We start from the raw sequence: 18037 nt of genomic DNA on the forward strand, positions 1-18037 counted from the left end.
AAATTCCTTAAGATCAGGGAACTATGACTTACTCTTCAACGATCAGGCAGTGAAGAGCACAGCTACTCTAAGTGACTGTCTTAATCTCCTAACTAATCTGTTTTCATCTTCAATGTATGTTCTATTACAGTCCTTGTTTGATAAAGTCCTCAAGAGTGTCATGATAGCTTTAACTAAGTTTGAGTAACAACAAGGATCCACCAGGATCAATTAATTCATTAATGAGTGTATGAATATGCTTAGCCTGAAGAAAGATGACTAAAGATAAACAAAATACCTATTTACAAGTACTTAAAGAGCTATAATTTTGAAAAATCAGCAGTAGCTTTATTTTTGTATTGCTCCAGAAGGCCAGATTAGGACTAATGGACACAGATTTTTTTTTAATGTAAGGCTATTTCATTAGTCGTAAGAAAAAAAAATTTTTTTCATTATACTCATACTATTTTATAATAATTTGTCTTCTTGGTGGCTCCTAAATGCCCAGCATATAACAGGCACTTAAAAACACTGAATATATATAAATGCTTTCCACTCCAAAAAGGCCCTCCAATGCCTCTATCAACCAAATTTATATGCACAGTCTCTTATGTGTCTGAATCTCATTGTTGAATAAAACCCAAAGGATTAGGTTGATTACTTTTATTTCTGTTCTTTTACAAAGACCCTGTAAGGTTGCATCAGTCTATGCACACAATCCCTCAGGAGTACTACTTAGAATATTTTTTTGAATTTAAACCTAATTTGCAACTAGATGTAAATGAATGTAACTGTAAGAGGCTCTCTATATCATAAAAAAGGCTTTTCTTTCTAATAGGAAAAACTTCTGATGAGACCCAACTTTAAAATGAAGTCTTTTACCTTAACCAGAGTGGAAAATTTCTTCATTAAAAAAAATTTTGAATCCTCTAGAGGAGAAATTTCCAAAAGGAGGAGGTGGGTAGTTAGGAGAATAAAGATTAAAAAAAAAAAAAAGGCATAGTCAACATATATTTATCCTGGGAAAATTAAAAGATTATTGAGGAAGGGTGAAAGAAAGCAGGCTGAGAAGCTCTGCTCTAGAGGAATATGTTTTCATTACCCCCATTCTCATTATACCTTGTTTCATGTGAGGAATTTGTGGTAAACCATTTTACCGTTTATTTCTAAAATATTTGTTATGCTATTGCCACATTTAATCCATTAGCAATAGACTAAAAAACCTGACAAAAGAAAACTACGTTCTGGTCTAGTTCCAGCTTTATAAAGTACCTAAAGATATTTTACTCTGAACATTTTTGAAAAATAAGGGAAAAAAATCCAACATAACTACTTTTTTGTTCTCTAATAGCAAACTATTTTGTGGGGGTTTTGTTTCACTTTCTGTCACAGTTTCACATGTAAAAGGAATTTAAGAAAAAACTGGGCTGGCCTAAATTAAACTTTTAGAATCAAAGAGGTAATGAGACAAAAAAAAAATTAGACCTCCCTTTCCGGGAGAAAAAAATTGGGGGAGGGACTCTATGCCATCAAATCTAAATAGGTAAATACACTTTTTAGATTTTTTGTTTACATTTTATCACATAACTGTATTTCATATGATTGAGTTCATATATTCTGAACTGTTGAAAAGCTAATTTTTTTTTAACAAAGAGGTTAAAATTTGTCAGACAAGTATTAATTAACACTTACCTTTCTGTTAAATAAACATTTTCTTCAATCAGATCAAAGTAACAAGGCATCTTCCCTTGCTTGGCACATTCCTTCCATCGCTGTGGGTCCCTGAAGTCCTCCATGACACAGGAAGGCCCAACCAGTGCTGACCCTGGGGGCACTGCTGTCTCTCTCTGCTCTACCTCCACTCTAACTTTCTTTCTGTCCTGAAGCTCACTATCACTTTCAGAATCACTCTCCAATTCTTGCCTCCTTTTTTTAGGAGGCCCTCTATCTTTCATATCACTTTTTTCTAAATTTTTTGAAAGATCTTTCTTTTCATTCACAGCTAAAGAGTCCTTAATGGAATTGCTGCTTATTTCAGGTGCTTGCACTGACCCCTTGTCCTTCTGAAGGGACAGAAAAAATTTACTGGACTGGCTTAAAAAGTGAGATCCTCCACATTGATCCCAATTTTCCTCCTCTTCACGGTCATCTGTTAAGGAATCTGGTACTTGCCCCTGAATTCGATCATATACAACCCCAGTTCCAGGAGGTCTACCTGCCAATCTTGGATCCCAGTAGCCATTGCCTTGCCAGTAATTACGTGTCCCACCATACTGTTCTGCACTTTGCTGATACTTGTGTCCACCACAGGCTCCATAGCTGCTGTCAGGTTGCTGATATGTAGTAGTAGGCTTTTCTTGTTGAGAGAAGTCCCACCCTAGGTTTCTGAGCTCTTCTGATGAATGAAAGCCATCCACTCGGGAGATCTCACAACAGGAAGAAAAACTCAACTCTGTTTTTCCCAGTCTACTATCTGTCCTGTTAGGGAAAATGGTCTGTTGCCGAGACTTATTTGGGACATCTTCAAAATCATCAGAAGAATAAACTGGCAGCTCTTCTTGCTGCCTAGTAGCTATTTTGGCTTTCATTGTTTCCTCAGAATTTGGATGACCTAGAGGGTCAGATTTCACATCTGTATGACTTGTACTATCAACCCCATCACTCTGAGGGTGAGCAATTTCAGGGAGGTGGTTATCTATTTGTTTTCTGCTGGGCTGTGTAAAAGAAATTTCTGGATTCTTCTCTATTCCTTTATGAAGGAAGAACTTCTCCGTTTGAGAACAGGCTTTACTAGCTATACTCTCAAATTTTTCCTCATATGAATGTCTCCTTGACTCCAATCTCTCATCTTCCCAGTGGTCAGAATAGTGTCTGTAACTCTGACTGCTCCGTGAAGAACAAGGGCTTGTTTCTTCCATGGGCAAAGTAGAGTTCTTTGGCACAACCACAACAGACTGAAGACGGTTTCTTGGAATACTGCTGTCATCAGAATCTGTATCTTCTGAATCACTTTCATCACTTGAACTTTCAGAAGAACCAGAATAATCTTCATGGACAGTAGACACAATCTCTGAGGCATGACCACTACTGTCACATTTTAAGGTATATGTTACACTGTCACTGTCTTCCATGGTTAAATTCAAATCGCAAGAAGAAAATACAACTTCTGAATCATCAGAAGCATGTGCATGTCCTCTTCCACCTTCTTCATCTAACGAGACTTCTGGTCCTCTTCTTCTATCAGGTAATATGGAATTCCCTTCTTCTTGAGCCTCTTGTACACATTTCCCAGATAACCCATTATTATGCCTATTTTCCCAGGAAGCAAATCCCCTTCCTGAATCAGGAAGGCCACTACCTACTTCTACTATTGTTTCTTTCTCTGCATGCTTTAAAAATTCTGTGCTTTTATTCTTCGGCACAGCATCCAAAAGTGGAGATGTGTTCTCTCCACGTTGCAAGGGAGTTAAATTGTCCATTTTTATTCCTGGTGGAAGACTCAGAAGAGATGAAGCAATACCTGAACTCTCTATAGGCTGATATAAATCATCAAAATGATTAACAGAAGCTGAACTAGTGCTACCAACACTCTGCTTATATTCTTCATATGCAAATTTTGCATGCTGATCTGTCAGATTTCTATTATCACATATCACTGGTTTTGATTTCAAATGCACGTTCATAAAGCTATTTGAAGAAATCTTTGTAACTGAAGGTTCAATATTTTCAGCTTCAGAATAACACAAAGAAGGGTTGCTGTCATTTGAAGTACAGTATATATCTGAATCTTTGGTTTTACAGCAAGAAACTCTCATATCAACTGGTTCTTTAGCTACTGTTTTGGAATAATCTATAGTCATAACTGGCAAAGACATGAGTTTATCTTGGTGTGGTGACACCGGAGGTTCTGTTTCTCTAAATGGGCTTTCTGACTTACTATGCTGCATGCAAGTATCATCCAAGTCTTTTTCTTTACATCTATTAATATTCTGAAATCCATTTGATGAAAGCATGCATGCTTTGACCAAAGAGGATACCTCCGATCCAGTCACACTATCATCAGAAGACATAAAAACAGTGTCAGTTTTAGAAGTGCAAAATGTTGCCAAATCAGATTCTGTCCCGGGAGATCCATTTATATTTGATTCTATGGGACAATAACTTCTTAATTGATCATTCTTCACTTTAGATAAAGAATCTAACTCCTTCTTACTATCATGGCTATCATGTCCTATAAATTCAGACTTAAAAATAGGCGATTCATTTAGCTTTTTAAAAGTAGGTGAATCATTTAATCGATTTGATGAAGATGGAGATCCAGTCTTTTGTCTTTCAGGAATTTTACTAACCATTCTTAATTCACTACTTTTTGAACAAGGAGTCTGTAAACTAAAAGAATGAGACTGTTTGATTTCCTCATTTAATTCTGTACAACAGAAAGAATTTTTAAATTTATCAGACTTGGGTACAGATTTTGAAGGGGCAGATTTATAACGGGAAACACTGTTATCGTGCTTGGAATATGATGACCCCCGTCGGAACCCCAGTTCATTAGAGGGAGAACAACATCTTTTCATTGCTTCATTTTCTGAAGTCCTTTTGGATTCTCTTTCTAGTTTTGAAGAATACTTTCCTCTTTTCTCCATCTCTAAGTAAGAGGACTCAGTTTTGCAGTCCCGGTCAGATTTAGAATAGGATGATGATGTCCTTGGGTCTCTGTAAGAGGAGGAATGAGATGAGGTGCGCCTTGAATATGTCTTCTTATACTCATCTTCTGAGTCGGAACTCTCTCGGGCCCTGGTATCTGTATATGGCCGAGAATACCGTGCCCTCTCTCGATAAGGGGAACTCCTATGGTAGCGCCGATCAGAGTCGTAATAATGGGATCGTTCTGACCGAGAATAGGATAAACTAGTTCTAGAGCCTCTGTCAGATCTAGAACGAGATCTGCTCCGCCTTCGCTCTCTCTCTGATCTACATCGAGAAGATATATACCGAGTATCTCTTTCAAGTTTTGAGTAGCTAAAATACTTATCATCTCTCTCTGTTTTAGATCGTGAAGATTTTCCTAAATCCTCACTTTTTAAAGGTGCTAAACTCTTTTTTGAATCTCTTTCTTTTTCAATGCTTGCTGAAAATTTTAAATCATGTGATCTTTGACTTGAGGAAGTCCTCACAGAATCTTCATCAGATTCTGAACCAAAAAAGGTGCCTTCAGATTGTGAAGATTTCTTCTTAGAATCTGTTTTTTTAGAGCCCAGACTACTTTTAGAACTATCTGGAATTTCTTCTCCCTTCCCAATATGGGAATCTTTTCGTGAGGGAATATCTGCTTGCTCATTCAAATTTTGAGTTATGTGTTCTTCTGAACTATTAGATACAGTGTCCTGCTTAGTGTCCACTTCTGAAGATTCTGGTACAATTGTAACTGGTGGTTCCTTCAGGGCTCTAACTGCTACATCTACTGGTGCTGTCATCAGAACTGTTACTGGTGTATGTGGCAAGGCCACTGGCTCTGTTATTGCTGCTGGTGGTGAGGATGTTGTGGCTTGGGGAGGTGGAGGTGGTGGAGGTGGAGACAGGGGTGGCGAGTCTACAGTTGTTGATTCTGCTATGACTGCTGGTAATGGTACTATGGGAGGAGGCGGAGATGCCAATGCTGTGGTAGTAGTCAGCGGTGGCCTGGATGTTACATGAAGCAGATGTTTCTTAAAATGAATTTTGCCCAATTCTACTCTTGATTTTGGTGGGGAGGATTCTTCTGTAGTAGATAAGGTATCTCCAATGTCCATTTTAATTTTAGGGGTCAAGTCTACTTGAAGAGGTGCAGTTGGGGAGTTCTGAGTGTCATTTTGCTTTTCACTGCCAAGTGCAGTCAGAAATCTGTTCTGCAAAGTTTTCTTTGTAAGGCTAAAGCTGAATGACACCTTCTGTCGTCCCTGTTCCTCCAAATTAACTTTTGTCTTGGTGCCTTTGGGCAAAAATCGACTAGAAGCAACACCTTTGAACATTGGTCCTTTGATGAAACCTGTTTTCTGCACATTTTCAATCTTTGCCTATAAATGAACAAAATAAGCAGTTACTACTATAATAAAGTTACTTTCAAATGGCTAGCATCAAAGTTTAAAATGTCAGGGAAATGAAAAGTCTTTTTTTAATGACAAACCATTTGAATTTCACTAAAGTACATAAGCATTTTTTTTTTTTTAATAATTTTATTTATTTATTTTTCCCCCAAAGCCCCAGTAGATAGCTGTATGTCATAGCTGCACATCCTTCTAGCTGCTGTATGTGGGACACGGCCGGAGAAGCAGTGCATCGGTGCGCGCCTGGGATCTGAACCCGGGCCACCAGTAGCGGAGCGTGTGCACTTAACCACTAAGCCACGGGGCCAGCCCAAGTACATAAGCATTTTTAAAAAGTCTTTATTATGGAAATTTTCAAACACACTCAAAAATATAGAGAATACTATAATAAACCTCTATGTACCAGCCTAGTTTCAACAATTACCCACATTTTCCCATTCTTGTTGTCTCTTAGATTAAGAATTTTATCCAGTTTTATAACTATTTTCCAGGTAGAATTTTTAACAAGAACAAAAAAAAAGAATCTGATATGTATTTCAAAATACAACACAAAAGGACATGTGGATAGAGAGCAAAAGCTAACAGCTAACATCTTAGTAATGAAAATAGTTTGTTCTTGTATTTTATCTGAGAAGAAACATTAGAAGTCTTTATAACCAGTGGTCTCCCAGCATCACACAGAATCACTTGGATGCTTGGTAAAAATGCAGATCTGTGACAAAACACCAGGGAATATGGATTCAGTAGATCTAAGGTGAGGCAAGAAAGTTTGTTTTGCTTTGTTTTTTGAAAACAAGCACCTCAGGCAATTCTGATGGACTTCCCAGATTTGGGAAACCATTGGTATAGAGAAATCTCCCATCTAACTCATTTTACAGATGAGGTCATCAAATGAGGACCAGGCCTTTCTGTCTTCCTGGAAATTACTCTGTCTTGGCACATTACCAATGTCTCTGCCTGGGCCCCACACATCAGATATATAGTCTGAACCTACTGTATGAGTGACAGCTACAAGTATATATCTAAGAAGATTTCTGCCTCCATTATTTGCCAAACCATCAAAGCAAATGGTGGGCTTTAGAAGTTAAAGGCATAACCTAGGTTACAGACACAACATCAGAAAAATCTACAGCAACAAATTCAAGCCTAAATTAAAGATAGTACACTTGCCATCCGCAACATTTTTCTAATTGATGTTCTTTAATCAACTCTGACTATTTAAAAGAATAGTTTTCCTTTCAACATGGTAAAATCTGAAATCAGTTTTCAAAATTATACAGTAACCATTCAAGTGGGAAAGTAACTATCTTCACGTGCTTTACCACAAGCGGTGGTCTTCAAATACTTTTAAGAAATAGAATCTACTTTTCAAATTAAATCTTACATGGAAGCACAATAGGTAAAAAGCTGTCTCCAGAGCTATCAGCTTTCTTTACCTTGCCTAAACCTGAAGCTCTAAAGTTTAAAAATCATTTTCCTGAGATATACAAAATCCCTCACTAGAATGAGTTACTTTAAATCCAAAAACAAAATTAAGCAAAAACTATTACTTCACTTCACATTCAAAACGATGACTAAATTTTGAATGTTTTCAATCCCATAACCATTAAAGAACGAGTTAAACTATACTTACCTCATTTTCTTCTTCTCTATTGCCATCCAGCCAAGAAAGCATGCAAAAGAATAAAAAGAAATCATAAATACTTAAAACCAATTGAAATGAAAGTTATTTAGGATACTTACAACCTACAGGTATATTTTATTTGGACTGTCCATTCCTTCATAGCTTCGGTTACATTTAGTATAGCAAATATTTATTGAACACAGTGCCATGCACTATGCTAGGTGCTGGAGATAAAACGTGAATAAAGCAGAGTCCCTGCTCTTAAGAAGCTTACAGTTTCCTGTATAGTCATGTATCACTTAACAACAAGGACATGTTCTGAACTGAGAAATGCATCGTAGGTGATTTCGTCGTGCGAACATCACAGAGTGTACTTACACAAACCTAGATGGTATAGCCTACTACACACCTAGGCTATATGGGACCATATATAATCTTATGGGACCACCGTCGTATGTGGTTCATCACTGACCGAAGCGTTGTTATGCGGCGCAAGACTGTAAATACAAAATATAATTTTGTTACAGAAGTAATTCCAACATAATGGAGTAAATACAAGGATAGAAATATACACAGTATAACAGCAAAGAGGAAGATAAGTAACTAAGTTTAGTGGAACGACAGGAATGCAAAGAATCCTTCCTAAAAGAAAAGATTAGTTTTTGAAGAATATATTTGTAGGGAGACTCTAGGCAGAGGGAGATCCCAGGCAAAAGGCACAGAGATTAAAACATAGGAACAGTATGTGCAAGGAAACTATAAACAGTTCAGTATTACCTGAGTATAAAGTGTTAAGGCAGAAAGAAGCCAGTAAATAGGTAAAGTAGGGGGAAACGGCCAGATCAAGAGGCCAGGTTTCTCATGAGGAAAAACATATTTTATCTTATGGATTAGTGGTTCTCAACCTTTTCTGGTAACCATTCAATAGTTCCTTTGCTGAATGCAAGGTATACACACTGCTCCACATCACAGCACATGGTTCTCTGAGCTCACAGTTATGTTCTAACAAAGGTAACCACACTGTGTCTTGACCTAGAGGAATCAAAAGCCAAAAGTGTGGTGTACACCAGTGCACTGAGGCATACTGGGGAAAAGGAGGCTACAAAAGGGTTTTAGGCTATGACAGACAGATTTATATTTTCATCATGTCGCTCTGTAGGCTATGTGGCAAGACTGGAGTATAATAATCTGTTTTAAATGCCCCTTAAAAGAAACGTACAAAAACCCTTTCCCCAAAAGTAAGCCTGACTCCATCATAATTCAGTCCACTCACCAGTGTCTATGGTAGCAATACAAAATCAAGTAATGAAGGGGGAAAAAAGTTGGCAACACCTGGACAAGATCTGAAGTGGTTCCAAGATTAAACACTTTTTTCAACTCCAAAACCACCAAACACTTCACAGATGTGATCTCAGAACTACTGTATTTCATCGATTCTATGATGTACATTTTCTCCATATATAACATCTCTGCAGGATGCATCATACCATCAATAACATCATAGTTTAACTGGCAGAGTTTTTGCCTTTCTTGGTGATTGATAAAATAATTGCATCTTACAACTTATCGCATACTAGATTTGATTTAAATTAGTACTGTGTGAAATTTTTCCAAGAAGAGAAAAGGTACCAGAAGATGTCCAAGCATTTGGAGTGCCATTCATATTTATACTCCTCTTTACAGTGGACGTTTAACAGCATTCGTGCTTGTCTGCATGGTATCATACACATGAAGTGCTAGAAATACTAAGGTGACTGGAACCCTTTCCTAAGCCTCAGCAGTTCTACTTTGGACAAGCAAATGAAAAGAATAATTCTGATGGGTGACGTCAGCATCATGGCAGAGTGAGTTTTCCCCATTAGACTCTCCCCCACTAAGATACAACAGAAAGGACATTCATATACCAACAAAGGACATTCACACAACACAAAAGACATTTGAGAGACCCACACAGCCTTACATCTGAAGGTAGAGGTACTGGTACCACCAGAGGAAGTGGAAGGAGGTAAGGAGAACTCTCCTGCCCCAACGACAGCAACCCTAGGACCGGGACCATGTGGCTCTCTGAGAGAAAGGAGAGAGGAGAAGCCCTTCATGGGAAAACTGTCGCTCTCCAAGTTCTCTCTCAGCCTGTGGGAAATTCCCATGCGGAGGGGACTGAACTGTTGTTGGGGTGTCTTCATCAAGCTAGCACTCCAGGAGAGCAGATAGCGAGGGAAGAACAGAAGCCCCCAGGATCAGGCAGGCAAAGGAAAGAGCCTGCCCCCGCTCTGGATCTAAGAGAGAGAAGGGGCAGGGGCAGCCCTCCATGGGAAAACTGTCACTCTCCAGGTTGTCTCACAGCCTGTGGGAAATTCCCATATGGAGGGGACTGAACTGCTGCAGGACTGTCTTCCTCAAGCTAGCACCCCAGGAGAGCAGATAGTGAGGGAAGAGTGAGAAGCCCCCAGGATCAGGTGGGCGAAAGAAAGCCCCTCCCCCGCCCGGAGCACCAGCACAGCCAGTCTGCCAGAGCGCCTGCAGAACACAGCAGGTTCAGAATACACAGCTCTTGACCCCCACCCAAGTGGCAGCAGGTGGAAGCTGCAATCAGATATCTTCAGAATGAAGAAAAATAAGCCCACATCCTCAAGCACTATGCAAAAATATATTAAATCTCCAGACCAGAAGGAAAATGACAAGCACCCAGAAATCAATCCTGAAGGCACAAAAATTTATAACCTAAATGACAGAGAATTCAAAATAGCTATCATAAGAAAGGTCAAAGAACTACAAGAAAATACAGATAGACAATTCAATGAAATCAGGAACGTCTTCACAAAAGAGATTGAAACTATAAAGAAAAACCAATGTTGGAGATGAAAAACACAATGGAGGAGATAAAGAAAAATCTGGAATCTTTAAAGAACAGAGCTGACAATATGGAGGAAGGAATTCGCAATATTCAGGATAGGAATGCAGAAATGCTTCAGATGGAGGAGGAGAGAGAACTAAGACTAAAAAGAAGTGAAGAAATTCTCAGAAAAATATCCAACTCAATTAGGAAATGCAACATAAGGATTACAGCTATTCCAGAGGAAGAAGAGGGGGAAAAAGGAGCAGAGAGCCTGTTCAAAGAAATAATAGCTGAGAAGTTCCCAAACCTGGGGAAGGAGCTGGAAATACAAGTGAATGAAATCAACAGATCTCCTAAATATATCAACATGAAAAGCCCCTCTCCAAGGCATATAGTAGTAAAGCTGGCAAAAGTCAATGATAAAGAAAAGATATTAAGGGCAGCAAAACAAAAAACAAACAAAAATGTACAAAGGAATTCCTATCAGGCTCTCAGCCAATTTCTCGGCAGAAACTTTACAGGCTAGGAGAAAGTGGAATGATATATTCAAAATTCTGAAAGACAAAAGCTTTCAGCCAAGAATACTCTATCCAGCAAAAATATCCTTCAGATATGATGGAGAAATAATAACTATCCCAGATAAACAAAAGCTAAGGGAGTTCACTGCCACAAGACCCCCACTACAAGAAATGCTTAAGAAGGCCCTCATGCATATATATAAAAAAAAGAGAGACAGAGAGAGAAAGGGGATACAAAGCTCTGAGCAAGGAGAAAAACAGATAGACAAAATCAGAAAAATTACAGCTCTCTATCAGAATAGGTTAGCAAACAATTATAACACAAAGATTAAGAGAAGGAAAACACCAAAAATAAATATAACCTCATCACTTCAAACACAAACTCACAACACAAGATAGAATGAGTTGTGACAATAATAACTTAGAAGGGGAAGAGGCGAGGGATGGAATGACTTAGTCTAAGGAAATAAAAGGCCATCAGAAAATGGACTATATCATCTACAAGATTTTTTATACAAACCTCATGGTAACCACTAAACAAATAATCAGAACAAAGACACATGCAATAAATAAAGAGAAAACTAAGGAAACCATCATATAGAACTACCAAACCGAATTGGCAGTCCGAAACACACGGGACAAGAAACAAAGGAAATGCAAGAGAACTGGAAAATGAGCGATAAAATAGCAACATTAAGCCCTCATATATCAATAATCACTCTAAATGTAAATGGACTGAATTCTCCAATCACAAGACAGAGAGTGGCAGGATGGATTAAAAAACAAGATTCAACAATATGCTGCCTCCAGGAAACATATCTCAGTTCTAAAGACAAACACAGGCTCAGAGTGAAAGGAAGGAAGACAATACTCCAAGCTAATGGCAAACAAAAGAAAGCAGGTGTTGTCAAACTTATATCAGACAAACTAGACTTCAAGATAAAACAGGTAATGGGAGACAAACAGAGGCAATATATAATGATAAAAGGGATACTCCACCAAGAAATATCACTTATAAATATATATGCACCCAACACAGGAGCACCAAAGTACACAAAGCAACTATTAACAAACCTAAAAGGAGATACTAACAACACAATAAGGGAGCTTAACATCCCACTTATCTCAATGGATAGGTTATCCAGACAGAAAGTCAATAAGGAAATAGTTGAATTATATGAAAAACTAGACGAGATAGACTTGATAGATATATGTAGAGCACTCTATCCAAACACAGCAGATTACACATTCTTCTCAAGTGCACATGGAACATTCTCAAGGATAGACCATATGTTGGGAAACAAGGCAAGTCTCTATAAATTTAAGAAGACTGAAATCATAACAAGCATCTTCTCCAACCATAATACTATGAAACTAGAAATCAACTACAAGACAAAAACTGGAAAAGGGACAAAGATCTGGAGACTAAACAACATGCTACTGAACAACCAATGGATCATTGAAGAAATTAAAGGAGAACTCAAAAAATATCTGGAGACATATGAAAATGAAAATACACCATATCAACTCATACAGGATGCAGCAAAAGTGGTCCTGAGAGGGAAACTCATGGCAATACAGGTCCACCTTAACAAACAAGAAAAATCCCAAATAAGCAACCTTACAGTATACCTAACAGAATTAAAAAAAGAAGAACAAAGCCCAAAGTCAGCAGAAAGAGGAAAATAATAAAAATTAGAGCAGAAATAAATGAAATTGAAACCCCCAAAAAAACCAGTAGAAAGGATCAATGAAACAAAGAGCTGGTTCTTTGAGAAGATAAACAAAATTGACAAACCCTTAGCCAGACTGACCAAGAAAAAAAGAGAGAAGGATCAAATAAATAAAAAGAGAAATGAAAGAGGAGATATTACAACGGATACCACAGAAATACGAAGGATTATAAGAGAATAAGATGAAAAGCTATATGCCAACAAAGTGGACAATCTAGAAGAAATGGATAAATTCTTAAGACTCATACAAGCACCCAAAACTGAACCAAGAAGAAATAAGGACTCTAAATAGACCAATCACAAGTAAAGAGATTGAAACAGTAATCAAAAATGTCCCAAAATATAAAAGTCCAGGACCAGATGGCTTCTCTGGAGAATTTTACCAAACATTCAAAGATTTAATATCTATCCTTCTCAAACTATTCCAAAAAATAGAGGAAGATGGAACACTTCCTAACACATTCTACGAGGCCAAGATCGCGCTAATACCAAAGCCAGACAACAACAACACAAAGAAGGAAAATTACAGGCTAAGATCACTGATGAACATAGATGCAAAAATCCTCAACAAAATATTGGCAAACTGAATACAGCAATACATTAGAAAGATCATATACCATGATCAAGTGGGATTTATACCAGGGACACAGGCATGGTTCAACATCTGCAAATCAATCAATGTGATACACTACATTAACAGAATGAGGAATAAAAACCACATGATCATCTCAATAGACACAGAGAAGGCATCTGACAAGATTCAACATCCATTTATCATAAAAACTCTCAACAAAATGGGTTTAGAAGGAAAGTACCTCAACATAATAAAGTTCATATATGACAAACCCACAGCCAGCATCATACTCAAAGAGGAAAAAGTAAAAGCAATTCCTCTGAGAACAGGAACAAGACAAGGGTGCCCACTCTTGCCACTCTTACTCAACATAGTGCTGGAGGTTTTGGCCAGAGCAATTAGGCAAGGAAAATGAATAAAAGGAATCCAAAAAGGCAACGAAGAAGTGAAACTCTCACTGTTTGTAGACAAACGATTTTATATATAGAAAACCCTAAAGAATCCATTGGAAAACTATTAGAAATAATCAACAACTACCACAGGGTAGTTGCAGGGTACAAAATCAACTTACAAAAATCAGTTGCATTTTCATACTGTAATAAGAAACGGACAGAAAGAGAACTCAAGCAGACAATCCCATTTATAATCACAACAAAAAGAATAAAATATCCAGGAATAAATTTAACCAAGAAGGTGAAAGACCTATACAATGAAAACTATAAGACATTATTGAAAGAAATCAATGATGACATAAAGAAACAGAAAGATGTCCCACGCACATGGACTGGAAGAATAAACATAGTTAAAATGTCCATACTACCTAAAGCAATCTAGATTCAATGCAATCCCAATCAGAATCCCAATGACATTCTTCAGGGAACCAGAACAAAGAATACTAAAATTTATATGGGGCAACAAAAGACCCCGAATAGCTAAAGTAATCCTGAGAAAAAAGAACAAGGTTGGAGGCATCACAATCCCTGACTTCAAAACATACTACAAAGCTATAATAATTAAAACAGCATGATACTGGTACAAAAACGGACACACAGATCAATGGAACGGAAGTGAAATCCCAGAAATAAAACCATACATCTATGGACAGCTAATCTTCGACAAAGGAGCTAAGAACATACAATGGAGAAAGGAAAGTCTCTTCAATAAATCGTGCTGGGAGGGCCGGCCCCATGGCTTAGCAGTTAAGTGTGCGGGCTCCGCTACTGGCGGCCCGGGTTCAGATCCCGGACACGCACCAATGCACCGCTTCTCCGGCCACGCTAAGGCCGCGTCCCACATACAGCAACTAGAAGGATGTGCAACTATGACATACAACTATCTACTGGGGCTTTGGGGAAAAAAAAGGCGGGGACTGGCAGTGGATGTTAGCTCAGAGCTGGTCTTCCTCAGCAAAAAGAGGAGGATTAGCATGGATGTTAGCTCAGGGCTGATCTTCCCCACAAAAAAATAAATAAATAAATAAATGGTGCTGGGAAAACTGGACAGCCACATGAAAAAGAATGAAAGTAGACTATTTTCTTTTGCCATACACAAAAATTAACTCAAAATGGATCAAAGACTTGAAGGTAAGACCTGAAACTATAAAACTCCTGGAAGAAAACACAGGCAGTACACTCTTTGACGTCAGTCAGAGAGATCTTCTCAAATTCCATGTCTACTCAGACAAGGGAAACAAAAGAAAAGATAAACAAGTGGGATTTCATCAGACTAAAGAGCTTCTGCAAGTCAAATGAAACCAGGATCAAAAGGAAAAGACAACCCAGCAGCTGGGAGAAAATATGTGCAAATCATATATCTGACAAGGGGTTAATCTCCACAATATATAAAGAACTCACACAACTGAATAACAAAAAAACAACCTGATCAAAAAATGGGCAGAGGATATGACTAGACATTTTTCCAAAGAAGATATACAGATGGCCAATAGGCACATGAAAGATGTTCAACATCATTAATCATCAGGGAAATGCACATCAAAACTACACTAAGATATCACCTTATACCCGTTAGAATGGCTATAATCACCAACACAAAAAATAACAAATGTTAGAGAGGTTGTGGAGAAATAGGAACCCTCATTCTCTGCTGGTGGGAATGCAAACTGGTGCAGCCTTTCTGGAAAACAGTATGGAGACACCTCAAAAAATTAAAAATAGAAATACCTTATGATCCAGCTATCTCACTACTGGGTATTTACCCAAAGAACTTGAAATCAACAATCCAAAGAGGCTTATGCACCCCTATGTTCATTGCAACATTATTCACTATAGCCAAGAAGTGGAAGCAACCCAAGTGTCCCTCGACTGATGATTGGATAAAGAAGATGTGGTATATATACACAATGGAATATTACTCAGCCGTGAAAAAGGACAAAACCGTTCCATTTGCAACAATATGGATGGACCTGGAGGGTATTATGTGAAGGGAAACAAGCCAGACAGAGAAAGACAAACACTGTGTGATTTCACTCATATGTGGAAGATAAACTACAGACAGAGAGAACAGTTTGGTGGTTACCAGGGGAAAGGGGGTTACGGGGTGGGCACAAGAAGAGAAGGGACGCATTTATATTGTGACTGACAAACGATAATGTACAACTAAAATTTCACAATGTCATAAACTATTATGACATCAATAAAAAAAATCAGAAAAGGGGCCGGCCTGGTGGCGCAAGCAGTTGGGTGCACACACTCCACTTTGGCGGCCCGGGGTTCGCCGGTTCAGATCCCAGGCGCGCACTGACACACTGCTTGTCGAGCCATGCTGTGGCAGTGTCCCATACAAAGTAGAGAAAGATGGGCACGGATGTTAGCTCAGGGCTGGTCTTCCTCAGCAAAAAGAGGAGGACTGGCTTTGGATGTTAGCTCGGGGCTGATTTCCTCACCAAAAAAAAATTAGAAGAAAAAAAAAAAGAATAATCCTGACAAACTGTGATGAAAGTAAATAAATTCCAAAAGTTGGACCTGTGACCAAAAGACAGAAGCACAGAATGACAGATTTTAGCTCATTTTAAGTTAGAACATTTTTAATTAGTTTTCTTTATTTATTTGAAAAAGTAATACATGCACCCAGGGGAAAAATTTATAATACAAAGAGATATATAACTAAAATTAGGTCTCTCTCCCCAGGGGCAACTATTAAGTTTTGTACATCCTTCCAAAAATTGTGTGCATATATGAGCATATATATCTCTTTTAAAGGAGAAAACACATACACAAATGGAAACATACCTTTCTGTACCTTGTTTTCCTCCACTTAAAGCCTTGGATATTATTACGTATCAACATATACAGATGTAGCTTCAATTGTAGTCTACCAGCATAATAGCTTTTCATGTTTATAAGTCATTGGTATTTTCTTTTTTCTGGGAAGTGCTTTTTCAGGTCCTTTGCCAATTGATTACCTATTGAGTTGTTGGTCTTTCTTACTGACTTATAAAAGCAAGATGTGAGGCATCTGCAACTAGAATGTGTCACTGTACAGGGTACTTAAGTTTCCTTGTAACCTGAAAAATTTAAGAAGAATCTGGATGAGAATTTATCTAAGATGAGTTAGAATTCCTGTCCTAGCTGTAAAGCCGAAAGTGAGACCCTAGAAGGTCTCATTCCAGGACCTCAGCTCACTGAATTTCCTGAACCACAGATGGGAAACAGCATTTTACTTTATCTTGATTTTAACAAGTAAAGACTTTAAAAGCTTCACTCATACTTAATTTTTAAAGATCTCTTACTAAAACTCAAATACTCCTCAAACACTTAAAGCCAGTGTTTCTCACATTTGAGTGATGTATGGGCCTCTTTTAAAAGGGAAAAAAACCCAAAACTGTCAGACATCTAAGAACAGATTCCAATTTAAGAATACTGACTTAAGAAACTAAAATTAGTTTATTAAATTTTTTTAAATTTTTATTTATTTATTTTTTTCCCCCAAAGCCCCAGTAGATAGCTGTATGTCATAGTTCCACATCCTTCTAGTTGCTGTATGTGGGACGTGGCCTCAGCATGGCCGGAGAAGCGGTGCGTTGGTGCGTGCCCGGGATCCGAACCCAGGCCGCCAGTAGCAGAGCGCACGCACCTAACCACTAAGCCACAGAGCCGGCCCCTATTAAAATTTATTTTACTTGAAAATCACATTGAAAAGTAACAGCAGTTTTCAAGTGAAATAAATTTTAAAACTTAAAACTGGTCAAAATAATTTTTAAGGTCTATGGGTTAGAAAAGAGTATTGTATCAATGTCAATTTCTTGAAATTGATAATGGTACAATGATAATATAAGAGAATGTTCTTGTTTTTAGGAAATACGCATTGGAGAATAGAGGGATAAAAAGGCATCATGCCTGCAACTTTCAAACATTTCAGAAAAAAAATAATACGTGTGTATGTATAGAAAGAGAATGATAAATGGTAAAATGTTCACAATTGGGGAATCTGAGTGAACGGTATATATGAAATCTCTGTATTATTTTTGAAACCATTCTGTAAGTATGAAATTATTTCAAAATTAAAAGTTATTTTTTCAACTTAAGATAATCAAATGTGAAAAACTTTTAAATATCTTCACAGAATCCCCACCCCTTAAGAATTCATTTAAAAAAAAAAAAGAATACGTGGACTCTTGGAGATCCTAGAGCCTCAGCAGGAGAAACACTACCTCAAATCTTTCTAAATG

The 18037-nt window shown here is 37.8% G+C and overlaps 1 protein-coding gene across 8 annotated transcripts in view; it reads right to left on the reverse strand.

Moving 5' to 3' along the window:
* The window catches only part of SETD2 (SET domain containing 2, histone lysine methyltransferase), a 139443-nt gene that overhangs the window by 92586 nt on the left and 28820 nt on the right, over window positions 1–18037 (reverse strand). For 5 of the 8 annotated variants that reach the window (XR_015552216.1, XM_014791438.2, XM_087430869.1 and 2 more), the window contains exons 2-3: window positions 7699–7714; window positions 1672–6035 (exon numbers count right to left, since the gene is read on the reverse strand). Coding sequence is in view for 7 of the 8 variants with exons in the window: in XM_014791438.2 (XP_014646924.1) it covers window positions 1672–6035; window positions 7699–7714 (4380 nt within the window). In the remaining variant the exon portion in view is untranslated. Of the gene's footprint in view, window positions 1–1671; window positions 6036–7698; window positions 7715–8067; window positions 8187–16598; window positions 17079–18037 lie in introns of those variants that run through there. The other 3 variants (XM_087430872.1, XM_087430870.1, XM_087430871.1) reach the window with 2 other exon arrangements.

Source organism: Ceratotherium simum, chromosome 5, assembly GCF_057802395.1.
Source record: "Ceratotherium simum simum isolate JZ-2026a chromosome 5, ASM5780239v1, whole genome shotgun sequence".
NCBI lineage: Eukaryota > Metazoa > Chordata > Mammalia > Perissodactyla > Rhinocerotidae > Ceratotherium > Ceratotherium simum.